The sequence below is a fragment of the Brachypodium distachyon genome, chromosome 2 (genome assembly GCF_000005505.3).
Source record: "Brachypodium distachyon strain Bd21 chromosome 2, Brachypodium_distachyon_v3.0, whole genome shotgun sequence".
NCBI classification, from domain to species: Eukaryota; Viridiplantae; Streptophyta; class Magnoliopsida; order Poales; family Poaceae; genus Brachypodium; species Brachypodium distachyon.
Window position 1 is genome coordinate 34000844 of NC_016132.3, and position 16002 is coordinate 34016845.

Genomic DNA, 16002 nt, shown 5'->3' on the forward strand with positions numbered 1-16002 from the left:
ATCTCTTGCAGACTAGCAACTAACTTTGTGGAATTGTCACCACGTTATTTGTGAATGGCTGCAGTACAGTTTATCGTTCCTTGCAGCTGCTTTACAAGCAAGGATTAACAATGTTTGCGTTATTGCTCTATGGATTGTACTATGCTTAACCTATCTATTCCTATGGTGATACACTGATGCTATATTTTATTTGCATGCATGAATCTGTTAGCAGGCATGTAGTATTCACGTGCCTGAATTTTCTAATGGTGACGATTGAGACCAAATAATAACCTTATCCACCATGTCTTCTTGTTAAGAAAATTGTGATCAAGTAATTAGCCTAGTGCTTTCTTTTCTGTATTTTTAAATTGTTTTTCATGCGATGGTGTTGAAGTGAAGGACTAAGGTTCAGATTTGACTTTAATCTGCTGGCTGAAGAACAATTTTGTTCCGAAGATTGTTAGCATAAGTTGCTTCAGGTAATTCTAATGAAGGATATATGTTGGTGGGTGAGCTACAATTAGATCATGTTTTCTGGTAGCATCGGTGGATGTTTTTTTGATAAATAATGGAAATATTTGAATGTTTAGGTTACCTCCATCTCAGTCAATAGAATTGCTGGAAGAATGTACTTTCTTTTGCTTGATCATCTGACCATACCTCAAGGCTTTGAATCATTGTGCGAGTTGCGCTAGTTTCTTAAACATCTCTGCCATATTGCCATCCTGTTTTACAATTTTGTCCCATGTGGGGAGAATAGCTGAGGACTTTTGCATCAGTTGGATACTTTGGTCACATACCTAGAAATAACTAGGAGAAGCATCTGGTTCACTGGTTGTAATGCTGAAAACCAGTAGGTACACATCATGCTTTTATGATCGATGTGTGTTTGTTTTTGTTGATCATGTCGATTGCTCTTTTTTTGGCTCATATTTGATTTGATTTGGTTGAGTAGCAAGGACTTGTACATGATGCTAGTCGAGTGGTTGAGATATTGCTATATTTACCTGTTTTTTTTTGGGAAGGGCTTATACAGTTATACTGACAACGGTTTGGCATCTTCGATGGGATCTTGGGTATTAAGATGAAATAGTGAGTACCTTCATAAATAGAGGAGAAATATGAAATGATATTTGCTCTTGCTTCTGAATTTAATGTTCAGCTACTTTAGGCTAATATTCTGTTAGCTCTTTTAAGTTTCAACTAAAGGGCACTGTTTCAAGTTTCAACTAGTACCACTTACGTAAGCAGGCGGAGGGTCCGTTTTATGTTATTATTTTATAATACATGACTTGGTGCCAATGCATTGTGTATTTTGCTATATAACCATACCTTTCATACCCCCTTGGTCTTAAGCCTTCTAGTGTCACCATCATCTGACTCATCCTGAATTTTCTTATGGTTACCCTTCCTTTATATGCATGTATATTACTCCGGATTAGGTTTTGGCAGTACTCTTTCCTCTTCACTGCAATCCATATTACTCTAGGACTTCTTAGGTGCGAGCACTGGAACACGCGACCAGAAACACAGCTAGGGAGAGATCAAAGTAAGGGAAGATGGCAGAGCTGCAGAGGTCTTCCCAGACATTTAGGAGGTCTGGTTCATCTGGTCTGATCTGGGACGAGAAGCTTACCTCTGAAGATCAGAACCAGAGGGACCAAGGGGCAACTGGGGAGGCAGAGGTGAACAGCTTAGATTTCAAGGAGCTGAGGCACTCCCGTAGCGTCGGGTCCATGGGAGCTGCGCAGCGTAGGCAGTGCAGCGATGGTGTTAGATCCACCGACGGTAACCAGGCCTTCCGTACTCGGCATGTTCCGCCTGCTCTTGATCCACCTTCACCCAAGGTCGCTAGCTGCATGTTCTGTGGAATTTTCAGGAAGGAAGAACCCTCACAGGCTTCCAAGCCCAGAAGGTACTAGCTAGGTTGGCTAATAGAACATTCCGAGGTTAATAAAGTCCAGGTGCATCGTAATAATGTGTTTTTGTTTCGTAAAGAGTCAGTGTGTTTTTGTTGTTTGGACATCCTGCAACCTTTCCTTTTTCTTCTTTAGTACAGTACGAGTATGTGTTTTGGAAGTCACTTGCAGGTCCTTGTACATGATATCTGCAGATCTTCCAGGCCCTTCTCTTCATTATACCGCGTGTTTTACATGGGAAGGTTACTACTTATAACTTATTACTGACTGTGCTCTATGTTTATGATCTTGATCTTCCTGTCAATCAGCTAATAAGTTGCATCTTGAGTCTCGTTTCTTGACGTTTTATGTTCTTTCACTAACTTGTAGTATTGCGATATGTACTTTTTTTCCCCACTTGACTATATGGATGTGATGTTATAATTTCTTCGTTTTGGCCCGGCTGGGAACTCTTTCTTAAAAATATACAAGCAAAAAAAAATCTGTCAGATATATGATGTCACTTGAGAAAATTTCTTAGCTTGAATCAACTGCTAGGAAGCCTTAATGTTTGAGATGCATATAATTTTTTTTTTTTGCATGGATGTCTATGTAATCAACAAGTCGGAGTGAACTTTTCAATGGTGCACATATTTCTATCTTATCATCCCCAAATACTTCTGTAGAGCCAATACCGAGTCTTAGAAGTTTCGGTTGACAGGGTATTTAATACTCCGTAATAGATACAGTGATATCATCTGATGCACTCTTCCGACCAGCCCACCCGCTACATTAGTTCTTAATACTCCGTTGAGCTATCTTTATGAAATCTTGAGTTCTTGACCTTCTACCGGTTCTGTTTATCTTTATGAAATCTTGAGTTCTTGACCTTCTACCGGTTCTGTTAAAACTAAACTTTTGGTGTTTGTCTGAAAGTTGTTAGCATGTTTTGAAAGTTGTCTGAAAGCCAACATAATAGGGATCATTGTGTACGTCGGCAGTTTCATCAAAGGAACTTCCACCGTTCAAAATCACCTCATTTACTTGCATACAAATTTGAATTTATGATAATTCGGCTGCATCATTTGGAGAAAATGCATCTGTCGTAGCACCAGCGGGTTTGATTTGATAACTACCCATATCTGTGACGTAGATGTTTGGTGGTGCGTTCATATTTCTAGTTTATTTTAGGAAAATGTTCATGTTTTCTAGTTCGTTAAGCTCAAAAGCTACCGTTGCCCAAGCGAAAGAAGGGTTGTCAACACGACACAACAGTACGAATTTGCTTATTGATATTAGTGTGTACTAATGTTCTCTAGCTACGTATGTATGCGTTTCTCAGTTCATTTGGATGCTTGATACTCCCATAGTTTTCTTTCAGAAACAACTTTCTCAGTTAATTTGGATACTTGATACTCCGCTGTCCGCCCGTCACTATGTATCTTTCTGTTGTTATACTTGTTCCTGACAGAAAACTATAGTGACGGGCGGACAGCTGGGGCAAGGTCTTTCCAGTTGATTGGTCCAGCCAAAAGGAGCAGTAGGGTGAAACAGTTTTTGGTCCAGGAGAAAAGGATTCAGATGACATAGGAGGGATTCAGATTAAAATTCCCATTTGTTTTAGGAATAGTTTTCTGAAGAAATATTCCAGAGATAGATGTTTCACTAAACTCAGTGAAGCTGCTAACAGAGAATGGATATCTTTCAAATGAACACTAGTTGTTAGACTTACATTCCACAGTCCAGCCGAAAGAAGAACAGTTGTTGTTAGACTCACCGTTGCCTTTTCATGTATGAGATCAATAAGACCCTTAATTTTTAGGGTTGGGTAGAGTTAAAACGTACAAAAATCAACTAAAAAACCTAAAATGTATAAATATGTGATCAGCTCTCTGAGTCCATCTACCACATCTGCTCCTCGGCTGCGTACCCGAGAGACCAGCTGTCTGATTCTGATTCCTAAGGGCCTGGGTTCAGGTGCACTTGTTGCCGTCGCAAGAGGAGGACCTGGTCTTCTGGTCAATCTGTAAGCATAGAAATGCCGCAGGCTTCAACGGGGCTTCAGGCTTCCCCAAGCCCCACAGTCATTTTAGATTACGGAGCCCAGGTTACCTGGGAAAACTCATCGATGATAACATTTCTCTTTCCATACTGTATCGCCTACTGACGTTACTGCTGTCAGAACTTTTGCCATTGTCCACTTCAACTGAAGGAATGTTCAATATGTGGCCTTCAATTCCTGTGGAATTCTCAACATTTGTGGCTGCACCACCTCGCAATGCTTCAAGTCTCATCTCAACTTGCTTCATTGTGGGCCTGTGTTCCCCATTTGAGCTTAAGCACATGGCAGCAATCTCTGCCACTTCTCTGGCTTCGTCTTCCCCCTCCTTGGCGACTAGGGGGTCTAGTATCTCACACAGCTTGTCTTGACTTTGCAGCAACAGGAACTGTGCCATCAGACTGTCACCTGTTGGTGACATGTAGATGTGTGGTTTCTTTCTTGTTAAAAGCTCCACGAGTATGACACCGAAGCTGTACACATCACTCTTCTCGGTGAGCCGACTAGTGTGGTAGCACTCTGGATCCAAATATCCAAAAGTTCCTTGAATGACAGTTGTTACTCTAGTTTGATCAATGGGGATGCCTCGAGATGCTCCAAAATCTGACACTTTTGCTATTAGATTATCATCAAGCAGTATGTTGGCAGTCTTGATATCTCTGTGAATTATTGATATTGAAGCAGCTGAGTGTAGATAGGCAAGAGATCTTGAAATTTCAAGGATGATTCTCAGTCGTTCACTCCATGGCAATGGTAGTACAGAACTGACATGAATGTGATCATGAAGGGTCCCATTTGAAATGAACTCGTATACCAACAATGGAACTTCTGTCTCGAGACAGCATCCAAAAAGTTTGACCACATTCCTGTGGTTCACCTGGGAAAGAATTGCCACCTCATTAATAAAATTGTCAGTTTCACTTTCAATTGCATGTTTTGACTTCTTAATGGCAACGACACGTTGGTCAGACAAAATTCCTTTGTAGACGGTGCCATGGCCTCCATTGCCAATCTTTCGAGCCTCATTGAACTTGTTTGTTGCCTTCTCGAGCTCTTCTAAGCTAAAAATCATCTTTTCAGCAATATCCTTGTCTACTAATTGCTGTAGCAACAACCCACGGTTTTTCTTGAAGAAAAGTTCTCTCAGCCGTTTGTCTTTTTGAGCCCGTACCTTACGCCTTAAGAGTATAGAAGCAAAAATGAGAAGTACAAAACCCGAAACGATGGCGACTCCTGTAGCAACAGCTGATCCTGTAAAATACATGAACTCAAAATTAGTTTCAAGTAATGATTTAAACTTGTGTTAATACTCAATCTCAAAATGTAATATTGCACAGGTTGATTCTGCTAAATCGGTTTATTCAAACATCTCATTACCTGAAAATTTGGTTCCGTCTTCCATGCATCCATTCAGTTTTTCAGGGTTGCCAGAGGTGCCAACCGGACAGGTACAACCATAGGATCCTATTGTATTTACGCAGCGAGTGAAGCATGGGTATTTATCAGGTTGTGTGCACTCATCAATATCTGAAGCCAAAATTGCAAAGCTTAGCATAGTGCCATGAACCCTGTGAAAGTGAAACTAAATTGACATAAGAAGGTTCATACCTTGGCAGCCATTTGGTATGTAAGGATTCCCTTCAAATCCATCTCTGCAATGGCATAAGTATCCTGGTGACCTGCTAGTCTTGTCTAGGCAGTAGCTATTGTTGCTGACGCACCCAAAATCACTTGAACCCAACGCTTCTGCACAAGACAAGTTCATGAACTTCCACTTGACAGCAGCCTCGATCCCCACCGGTTGTGAGGAATTGGGTATGCTCCCTAAGGTGCCAAAGCCTCCTGAGATAGCTTTCTGCAATAACATCAACTGGCCCTTGCTGCCCCACCATCTCTTCTCCACTACAGCCACGGTGGCGTTGAACGGCTTCCCTGGCTTGGAAGTGTAATTTCCTGCACTGAACGGGTGAAGCTCAATGGTGTATGAGTTACGTGCCCCTGGCATGGATGTCTCACAGCAGCCAACTCCAGAGCATGTGCCATCAGTCGCTACCACTGGATAGCCATGCAGGCATGAAGAAGCGCAGGCAACAACGGTGTCTTCTGTGTATGGAAGCCTGACGAGAAACTGGAACCCGCACCCAAGGACGATGAACTTGTTGCTGAACTCCGACACTGTAAAGATGCTGTCATCAAGGGACACTCCCCAGTTCATGGTGTGCCCGTTGCTTCCCGTCAACCTGGTGATCCCACTGTCGATGTGCAGCATTCCATCATGCAGAGATATGTTGAGTACCTCAGCTCCATCATAGCCCAGGAAAAGCTTCGGGGGGTCGTAAGTCACATTGCAGGTGAGCATGAATCCCTTGCGGTAGCACCCGGCACCAACCCCGAACGGGTAAGGTATGCTAACGTCGCCACACTTGCTGATACAGTTGGGCAATGATATATTGGCCGAGAGGAGCAACGGCACGATGGCCAGAAGCTGCAACAAGTGCAGCGCTGCTATGGCTACAGCACGCACCATTCCGTTGTATACGAAATGGAAGTTGTCAAGCATTGTTGCCTATTTATGTAAAATACCATCATGGTGCATCCCTGGATCCCTGCACAAATAGGAAGTTAAACACAAGTACTTTTTACCTCAGAATTCAGATATTTCTTGACTGGTTACAGTGATAGAGACTCCATTCAAATGATGTATGCATAGACTTTACAATCTGGACACCTCAATTTTTATGCACGTCCGGGGTGACCATATCTCCACATCAGAGAAGCTACCAGGAGTTGCAACAGCCTATAAAAATGAAAACACCAGGTTTGACCGGACTCTTTTTTAAAACCAGGTTTGAAGATCAAATTAATAATTGCAGTGGTAAGGAAATTCGGGCGCCCGCTTCCAGAATTCGGTTGCCTTGAGCCTATTTAATTATCTTTTGATAATCTACACAGATAACCGTACATAGGCATAAGAACAAACAGGCGGGAGACATACGGGATTCAACAAAGATGTGCCATTACAGGAAGGTGATGCAGCGAACAAGTTGCTGAAGGAAGTTCGTTCGGTGGCTCCGGGGATCACGCTTCCGCCTCCACCTCCACGGCTGCTCGTTGCTGGCACCGAGAAGGTCGGCCGTCGGAGCCTTCGCGCACGCCGCTGGCCAAGTGACCGGTGGCACTGCCAAGAAAACCCGGCGATCTCGCCGCCATCGGCACACCCATGCAAGGCCCGAGTCCAAGGGAGAGCGGCGAGCCGTGCCTGGCCGGCCGTGGCACCACCTCTGTGACCGCGATGGAGGAGCCGGCGCTCATTTTCTTTCCAATTTTTTTGATCAGGTTTCCCTTTTTTTAGAGGAACTTGATGGGGTTTCCTAGAAGAAGGGATGGCACAATTGCAGCCTTGCAGGATTCGTAGGCTGGGTTGTGGGCCGTTAACCCAAGAAGTACGTCAGTTCATGGAGTGGGCTTTTTTCGGTGTTTCTTTTCCTTGTTTGGGTCCTCTTTCCATTTCTCCGTTTAAAACCCCTAAAAAAAATCACCGTTTAAAGTTTGGCCGGCCCTGGAGCTTTTTTTTTCACATTAATTTGTCAGCGATGCACGATTGCATTTCGACAGTATATAGATACACATATTAATTTTCAAAACATGAGACACCATAGAGGTAGAAATCTTCGAGAATCGAATCCTGGTGGCACTTAGCATACCTCGCTGGGTTGAGTAGGTGAAAACTAAGAACCTTGTCGTTGTGCCGTGACGATTTTGGATATGTTAATATGAATTTGCTACATCACTGAACTTTAAGGTCGACAAAATAAATAATCCAACATGACGGAGACACATAAGACATCAAACCTAAAGTTTAATCTCTGGCGACGTCATCAACGGAATTTATTTATAATGAGCGAACATTCGCTCTTTAGTTTTTCCGAGCGAACGGTCCGCTAGCCATCTGATTGAGAAACCCGTGCTTGAGATCACGTCATGTGTCTTGTGTGGCTGATAACTTTAGTTATGTGTGGTGGCAACTTTGGTCTGTGAGGATGGCAACTTTAGTTCTATACGGGTGGCAATTTTATCCCATCATGCCAGAATGCTAAAAAGCGAACATTTAATTTTTTGAGCTGGCAACTTTAGTTCAGTGAAGGTGACAATTTTAGCCTGTGAGGATGGCAACTTTAGTTATGTACAGTTGACAACTTTACCCGTCGCGCCGGAAGACCACGACCTATTTCATCCCATCAACTTCCGCATTCGCTCAGATCACATCCCTATTTGCCATTTGAAGTACTATGAAAAAGCGTGTGTGGCCGCGGGCTGCTAAACCCATTGGAAATATCCGAGGTTTCTTACATAATGATAGTTTGGTTTTCAAAATCACGAGGGCGCGTGAGCAAAGTAATCTAGGACTAGCAGGAGGGTGCCCGAAAACCCGTGTCATGGATGATTGCCCAAACTCTGGTAAGGAATGATCTCCCAACTTTGGTCTCAACAGAAATATATAAGCAAACAGTAGCATCATATTTCTTGATACACCCATGCCATTCATTCCTGCCATTTGATAAGAAAAACAAACATGTTTGCAAATGTAAGAACCTTCACTTTATTTGGAAAACTTGACAAAAATATCAGAAAAGGGCACAAAATCTCTCCACAAGCTTATCTTTGCTATCAAAACTGCATCTCTATTTCTTTCCTCTCACTTATGCAATCCTCTATTTGTGAAATATTGGCCAATTCAACTGTTGTTCCATGTATTTCCTGAAAAACTAAAGAGTGACATACTGAGAAGGAAACGTGAAGCCCTGAAAAGGGCAAACAAGCTCACAGGTTATTCTTCCCAACATGGGCTCATTCTTCCATCTTGTCAATAGAATCCAGCAGATATTCAACATCCGGGGTTACAACTGCGCGTTTACTGATCTCTCCCAGGGCGCAACACTGATTTTCTCTGGTATTAATTGCTGTAACCTCCTGAGCAAACTTGCAATTTGCGCCAGGAGAGACCTGCACAATTTGTTAATTATTAGTATTGCATGGTTAACATATATACAAACATAAAATGCAGCAGTTTACAGGTTTAATACCCACATCAAACAATGCATCTCCAATCTTCATCTTCACTTTACCACTCTTATATACGAGTATCTTTCCCATGAAACCTCCTGGCAAATCTTTGACCTTAGAACCAGTGAGCGATGATGGCCTTGTTTTCTCACATGTCAACATAGAATTTATGCTTGCAGGTTCAGCATTCTCCTCAGAGCCTGTATTTGGCTGTTCAACAGACTGTGCTTGGTTTGGTAAAGGAAGAGATGAAGGTAACTGGAAGAAGAGCAGCTGTGGTGTGTCAGACCGATCCTGTCGACACAACAACTATTATAAGAGAGCAGCTATAGTGTCCAGAACTCTTAAAAGGTTCAAGCAGTTAAATTCTAGATTGCATACTGATAATATATACTTCTAAATTTTGAATTTCCTTTAAAGCATAGGACCGCGATGATATAGGGTTGTAACAATTCACCATTAATCCAAGTTCTTCTGCTGCAGTTAATTCATCCTGAGCTCTGCTGGCAGAAGACTCTCCAAACTCCTCTTCGTCAAGAATTTCTGCATAAGTAATTTAGGAGCGAGATAAGAGATGGTTGAAGAAAAGAAAATCTTGCAACACAATACCAGAAGGACCAACAGGATACCAGGATCTCCAGAGTAAGGCTTCCTAAGCGGGAGAGTAACAGGATAATTGCTATGGGTATAGTCCTGCATAAAGATGTAAATTAATCAAATGAATAATGCGTGCAAGGAAGACACTCACATTGATGCACTTGGTATCTCCACTCACCCATGGATCGACATATTCTTTTGGTGCTTTTGGTGCTGTACCATCGGACGGAGTATGCATGAAAGAAATGATATTAAAGCTTCAAATACAGCAATGTGTACAGTCAAAGAAGTAATGCATGTTATCTGTTTCATTCTGGAAAATAAACAAAATTGCAATGCCAGCCAAGTGACTACAAAAAGTGCAAGGTTCTTTAAAAAAGGGCATGGTCTTGATCCAAATACAGTAGTAATATGCAATAAACCCTCCATATTTCCCCATTTCATTCTAAATGAGAAACAAGACTGCAGTTACAGACAATAGACTAACATAGTGCAAGGTATTTTATATTTATCCATTTTCACAAACATATATCAAACCATTTAGTACATAGAATAAAGACAAATATCTTAAAACAATACCTGCTGAATAATGCCGTGTAGGAAAAGATCTTGCGTAGGAAGAGTTCCCTTGCCCAAATGCAACCTGTGTATGGATTTCTTCTATGGAAACAGATAGGCATGCAATTAGAAAAATATCAAATTTTACAGGAAAAAAACCCAGCAATATTAAAGAGAGGGTACATTTTTCAACAAAGGACACACTAGTTTCATGTTTGTAATAATCTAACACATAACTTAAGAAAGGGCTGATTAAGACCAAGTTCTGACTATCTAGTATATATTAAATCTTAAGTCATCTTTTACTGGATGCTAATTTTACAGTATGCAAGAGAAGATTCTATTGTGATCATTTGGTGCAACCTCTGCACATTGCATTTCTCAAGATGAACACCCAAAGCATTTCCTTGTTCTGATGAGTAGGGTCCCAAGCAAGCCATACACTTGCAATTGTGCAACAAGTTACTTGCAAATATATTTTTCATCCTCAGATGTCAACAAAACCATACACTTGTAGTTCCCCAGCTCTGAAGTTACTTGTAGTTTTCTTTCAAGGATCGATGGTTTAGTAGACGAAAATGATTTATAGATCAGGTTTGAAGAGAGATATACATTACCTAGTAAATAGAGAGACTAAAAAAGGGCAGTTGATTGGTCAATTTTATGAGGTGATGACGATTTAGTTGTGGAATGCTCAGTTTACCACTCCCGAGATTCCTACTTACATATAATGAATTCTAAAAATTTAGAAATTAGGAAGTGCATCTTTGGCAACAAGAGCTGAGCTGACTGCTGAGCCAATACAAATGGGGAAAACTAGACGCTGAGCATTCTCAAAGAACAGGAAAAACATTCACTACACAGTCATGAAGTTCATAAGCATAAAAGCATGGAACAGAACATGAATTAACATCACTTACCTTTTTTCTCAATCTTCAGTCTTCTCCCGAAGGGATCAGTGATCTACCAAATGCAACACACCAATGAACCATTGAACGACAAGCTCGCAGATACAACAAACGAACAATAAGCTAATATATGCACCTGTGATGTCTTCAGTTTCATCAACAGTTCCTTATCAATGGCTTCATCCTTGATCTCCTCAACGGGTTCCCTGTAGAAAATTACAGCAACTCTCAGTTCTACGGTACTGTGCCTACCTATCTAGCAAGAAAACAAGAACTGAAGCACATACGTTTTTGGGACGATCTTTGCGGGCTTCTTTGGAGGCTTCTTGGGTGCGAATTTGAGTCCTCCCTTAAAATGCGAGGGACAAATGTTGTAAGCATCAAACTGAACGAAATCAGTCTCAGGGTAAAAAAACAAAACAAAGCAAACACTAACCTTGCGAGGAGCAGGTGCAACGGAGCCATCTATTTCCTTCTTCACCTTACTCTTGTTGTCCATGAGGTGTCAAAGGAGTCGAGAGACGAACCGCAAGGAGTCGGGAGCAGAGGACGAAGAGGCAGTCGGTGCAAAGAAGGGGGAGAGCCGCTGTGCGCGGGGCGGATTAGTGGGCGGCGGCGCGGCAATCCGGGCGGAGCCGGAGAGGAATGACGGCTAGCGCAACGACTTTGCGGACCGGAGCGGCAGTGGGCCGGTGGTGTTCAACAAGTATACTTGCGTAACGTGGCTTGTGGGCTTGGGCCTTGGAGAGAGAGAGAGACAGACGGCGGGAGGGCTTCGGCCTCGGCCTCGAGTCTTCTCTGCGAGTCCATTTCGGTACTCAGGATCCTTGTTATATTCATGAGGTGGCAACGGCAACTCTAGCCAGGCGACTCGGGCCGAAATCGGGCTTTTTGGGATCAAAATGGACGCCAAAAAATGATGAGAACGTGGTACATATCATTGATAAACATGAACTACAGGGGTGACCCATGCATTTGTGCAGATAGATTTCATATACATTTTTATACATATTCTTTTATATTGTTATTGTCATAGCCTTTGCACACCATTCTAACAATAACAGTTATTATTTACATCAATACACTCTTTCCATACCGCTAGACCGCGGGAAGCTCTGTCCTTCTTTCATAGCTTTCTAGTTTAGTCCTGCATGTTGACCTCAAATTTTGTTCTTGTTTTCGTTCTTAAGAAATGAAAGCAGTGCTGCTGCATTTCGTAAAAGAAGGAAAATCTATGTCGAACTCAATAAGATTATGCATTACCTCGAACATCTAAAAAGATATGATTTGATTCCTCCAACATTTAGTGGTGCTACAATGGCAACATCTTGTCGCTTCTTTCATATGGCAGGCACGTTCTCACATAAAACATATTGGCATTGATACATCAATTTGTCTTTACTGAAAACCATGCAACTATGATATCCGGTCTTTATACATGAATAATTATGAATTATTTTGTTCTTCTCTATTTAACACCTTCAACCGCCTCCATACTCTAGTAATATTGACTCCGTCAGCGACAGCCGGTTCATAAATGATTTGTATTCATTCTACTTCCGTCAAACTCTTATCTTATCACGCGCGGAAGACGTATGGTAATGCATCCAATAAATGCTTATTTCATCAATAAATAAACCCTTGCAGGCATGTTGAGTTTGTTGCTATTGACTAGAGATCATTTTTCTATTTTTAGTTCATTCTATATTTAGGTTCTAGGATGAACTTAATGAACTTAATATATAAATCCTAATTCTAATTTCCATATGATATTTTTGAGATAATATTAGTTTGAAAATTAGTTTTCATAGATGTCACATGGAGTTCATATGAAAACCAATTCAATGTATATAGTTACGGTGTCCTTTCTTATATTTTAGGTTTACTTATATAATACTCCCTCCGTCCCGAAATAAGTGATGTGGATTTGTATAAGAATCTATACAAATCCACGTCACTTATTTTGGGACGGAGTGAGTATAATAGATTGCTAGTAGAATAACTGATGTAAAAAAAAACTTCGTGTAACTAACATGAGAAGTAATATATGCTTTGCATGCGTAATAGACCTGAGCTGTGCCCAGCTTAGGGTTCGAGAGCTGCTCATAACTCGTGAGTCTTGCCTCCTCTACATATACCATCACCACCACCACCACCACCACCACCCCGTCGTTACCTTCTACTTCTATCCTCGATCCTCGCTTGGTCGCTTCCTTCCTACCGGCTAGTAGTCATCTCAATCCCCTCCTCCTCCTACGAGATGGCCGCCAAGCGAAGCACCGCCGCCAGGGAGATCGACCTCGCGGTGGTGATGCCGTGGATGAAGAGCTGCAAGCGGATGTGCCTCTGGAGCTCCAGCGACTACGAGGAGACCAGCGCGCTTGGCCAGGGCGCCTTCGGCATCATCGTCGCGGCCCGCCACCGCGCCACGGGCGAAGCCGTCGCCGTCAAGAAGGCTCTCCCTTGTCCTCCCTCCCGCAACGTCAGCACCAGCACCGACATGATGAGGGAGGCCGCGTTCCTCGCCACATGCAACGGCCACAGCAACATCGTCGAGCTCCGGGCGGTCGCCCTCGAGCCCATCGGCTCCTCGCTCGAGAGGCTCTCCCTCGTCATAGGCCTCGTTGGGCCCAGCCTGCACGATGTCCTCCACCACAAGCGCGGTGGCCGGCCCTTCCCGGAGGCCGAGGTGCGCCGCATCATGAAGCAACTCCTGGCCGGGGCCAAGCACATGCACGGCCTCCGCGTCGTCCACCGCGACATCAAGCCCAAGAACATCCTCGGTGTCACTGGCGGCGCTAGGGATCGAATAGAGCGCGTCAAGATCTGGAACCTGGGGCTCACCGTCTCCATGTCCGAGCCCATGCTCTACCAGCGGTGCGGGACGCGCCGGTACATGGCGCCCGAGGTGCTCCTGGGAAAGCCCGACTACGACGCCACCGTCGATGCCTGGTCGCTCGGCTGCGTGATGGCCGAGCTCCTATCCGGCATGCCCCTGTTCGACGGGGAAGATGACGCCACCCAGCTGCTCTCCATCTTCAGCATCCTGGGTGTGCCGCTCTTCACCCTTTGGCCGGAATACAAGTCCCTGCCGCTCGCTGGCAAAGTGGTGCAGCCGCCCTGCAAGCTCCACCGCAACAAGTTGCGCAAGCATTTTCCGGAGGACCGTCTCTCTGAAGAAGGCTTCGAAGTCTTGCAGGGGCTCCTCTCCTGCAACATCAACAAGAGGTTGTCAGCCACCACCGCACTCAGGCGGCCCTGGTTCACCAAGAACACCGTCAACGCCCAAGTTTGAGCTGCCGCTACAAATATTTCTTTCGGTTCTCTCCATATTATGTTGTGAACATTAATGGACCATTGCATTGGATTCCAAATGTTTATTGTACTTGTCGTGCTGCGAAAGATTGAAATTTTGTCTGTGATGTGTGCCTTCTTTAATTTTCTTGTCGTGACGAGAGCATTGGTAAATCACATTCACGGTAGTCCAATGCATCCTAGCAAGTAGCATCTCATGTTCTTTTAGCAAGATTAGCATCCTAATCAAGAGATGTAGGTGTGGGTGGATTACGACTGTGAATCAAATAGGAAAATAACAATAAAACAAGCAAAAAAGATAACAAAAATGGCAACAACACTGAGAAAAACCAAGAAAAAAATATCAACAAACAAAATGAAAATCAAAATAGAAAAAAAGAAAGAGAAAATGAGAAAGAAAATTGCACTAGAAGAAAGAGGGGACCAACCCAAAAGGATGAATGGAAATTATGTTTAAAACAAAAACATTTAATGATATCATTCAAAGATCATTATGAAGAACCTCTTCGCGCAACATGTGGCATTAGCAACGCAAAACAAGGGAGCAGTAGTCGAAGAAGTGCCGCAAATAGTGGTGACGGTTTCTTTTGTTTTCTAGAACGGAAAAAATGTAATATATTGGGTTAACTTTGTCTTAACATACGTTCTGAATTAAATTTGTGACATAAAAAATAAACAGTGATAGGACATATCCTGCATTGCTCACAGCGGGAAGTCTCTCATAGGTGATGTGGCAACAGTAGTGAACCACATATCGTACGCACAAGGAAGACATCAGATGAACACAGGAAGGAGTACCGCCTTTTTTATGCTAGAGCTTTACTCTTGCAATTGGATTATAACCGGTAGGTCCTAACAAATTTTTAGTAATTATAGATAATGTAATCCTTCGTAAAAAGATCTTTTTATTTTAATTCCTACCGTGTCACGGTAGAGTATTATCCTTTAATAAGGATTTTGTGGATGTTGGAATGAATAGAATGATGATGAATGGAAAAAAAAAAGAGAAAATAGTTTAGACAGGGAAAAAAAAATACAAACTTCATGTAGACTTTGTCCTTTTGGTTTAACCTTCCGGCATATTTTCAGATTGAGCTTGGAATCATGTCCAACATTGTTCCATTCTGTAATGAAATTCTAATTTTATGGTGACAACAAAGTTGAATAGGTCGTTGTGACAATGATGACAATGAATCGGGATTGGACGAAGACAATGGGGCAACGTAGCAGCCTCATTTTCTCTTTAGGTACAACCTTCCCAAATACACCAAAGTCTAGCATGTTTAACTAGCACTAGATAGATTACCGTGCTTCGCTGGGGCGTTGTTTGACACTTTTTTTTGTTGTTGTTTTGTTGACATCATTCAATCAAGTACTTTTGCTTTTTTTTATCGCTCCATTTACCTTTCGTAGTCAATGCTGCTGAACATGCAACAAATATAAAACATGAACACAATTGATCCAGACAAAAGAAGGCAAGTGTTCCTCGGCTGTACCTACGTTAGGTCAATGTGTTGTCAAATATGTTTTGGTTATATAATTCAGTGATGACTTGCCAGCAACAACAGCCATGAGTCCCGCTCCTCTTGGTTGGTGACCGGGGGCCCAAAAAACCACGGAG

The 16002-nt window shown here is 42.7% G+C and overlaps 4 protein-coding genes across 8 annotated transcripts; 2 read left to right on the top strand and 2 right to left on the bottom strand.

The window, feature by feature from the left end:
- The first annotated feature begins 1419 nt into the window (after window positions 1-1419).
- LOC100846405 (uncharacterized protein At1g15400) lies at window positions 1420-2205 on the top strand. Its single transcript, XM_003568781.4, has one exon. The coding sequence runs from the start codon at window positions 1542-1544 to the stop codon at window positions 1902-1904; it is 363 nt and encodes a 120-aa protein (XP_003568829.1). The 5' UTR covers window positions 1420-1541; the 3' UTR covers window positions 1905-2205.
- Window positions 2206-3557: 1352 nt separating this feature from the next.
- On the bottom strand, window positions 3558-7440 carry LOC100830408 (wall-associated receptor kinase 5). 4 transcript variants are annotated; one of them, XM_024458260.1, is made up of 5 exons: window positions 6935-7440; window positions 6668-6736; window positions 5548-6545; window positions 5317-5466; window positions 3558-5190 (listed from the first exon to the last, which is right to left on the bottom strand). In XM_024458260.1, exons 3-5 carry the CDS (start codon window positions 6497-6499, stop codon window positions 3989-3991), a joined length of 2304 nt encoding a protein of 767 aa, XP_024314028.1. In that variant the 5' UTR covers window positions 6500-6545; window positions 6668-6736; window positions 6935-7440; the 3' UTR covers window positions 3558-3988. The 4 variants fall into 4 exon arrangements, with proteins under 4 accessions (XP_024314028.1, XP_024314030.1, XP_024314029.1 ...); XM_024458262.1 differs by lacking the exon at window positions 6668-6736 and having other exon boundaries at window positions 6961-7440; XM_024458261.1 differs by lacking the exon at window positions 6668-6736.
- Window positions 7441-8459: 1019 nt separating this feature from the next.
- Window positions 8460-11735, bottom strand: LOC100846711. 2 transcript variants are annotated; one of them, XM_014898384.2, is made up of 10 exons: window positions 11503-11735; window positions 11354-11415; window positions 11203-11272; window positions 11079-11121; window positions 10180-10257; window positions 9779-9813; window positions 9633-9696; window positions 9461-9546; window positions 9028-9297; window positions 8460-8943 (listed from the first exon to the last, which is right to left on the bottom strand). In XM_014898384.2, exons 1-10 carry the CDS (start codon window positions 11563-11565, stop codon window positions 8788-8790), a joined length of 927 nt encoding a protein of 308 aa, XP_014753870.1. In that variant the 5' UTR covers window positions 11566-11735; the 3' UTR covers window positions 8460-8787. The 2 variants fall into 2 exon arrangements, with proteins under 2 accessions (XP_014753870.1, XP_003568830.1); XM_003568782.4 differs by having other exon boundaries at window positions 10180-10260.
- Window positions 11736-13326: 1591 nt separating this feature from the next.
- On the top strand, window positions 13327-14361 carry LOC100830718 (putative cyclin-dependent kinase F-2). Its single transcript, XM_003566441.1, has one exon. The coding sequence runs from the start codon at window positions 13327-13329 to the stop codon at window positions 14359-14361; it is 1035 nt and encodes a 344-aa protein (XP_003566489.1).
- Window positions 14362-16002: the final 1641 nt, after the last annotated feature.

Coding starts and splice junctions, on each gene's coding strand:
- LOC100846405 (XM_003568781.4), top strand. CDS start 1,542: ATGGCAGAGCTGCAGAGGTCTTCCCAGACATTTAGGAGGTCTGGTTCA.
- LOC100830408 (XM_024458262.1), bottom strand. CDS start 6,499: ATGCTTGACAACTTCCATTTCGTATACAACGGAATGGTGCGTGCTGTA. Junction 5,467..5,547: donor CATACCAAATGGCTGCCAAG/GTATGAACCTTC, acceptor TTTTGGCTTCAG/ATATTGATGAGTGCACACAA. Junction 5,191..5,316: donor AGACGGAACCAAATTTTCAG/GTAATGAGATGT, acceptor TGTATTTTACAG/GATCAGCTGTTGCTACAGGA.
- LOC100846711 (XM_003568782.4), bottom strand. CDS start 11,565: ATGGACAACAAGAGTAAGGTGAAGAAGGAAATAGATGGCTCCGTTGCA. Junction 11,273..11,353: donor GCAAAGATCGTCCCAAAAAC/GTATGTGCTTCA, acceptor AATTTTCTACAG/GGAACCCGTTGAGGAGATCA. Junction 9,814..10,179: donor TACACGGCATTATTCAGCAG/GTATTGTTTTAA, acceptor CCGATGGTACAG/CACCAAAAGCACCAAAAGAA.
- LOC100830718 (XM_003566441.1), top strand. CDS start 13,327: ATGGCCGCCAAGCGAAGCACCGCCGCCAGGGAGATCGACCTCGCGGTG.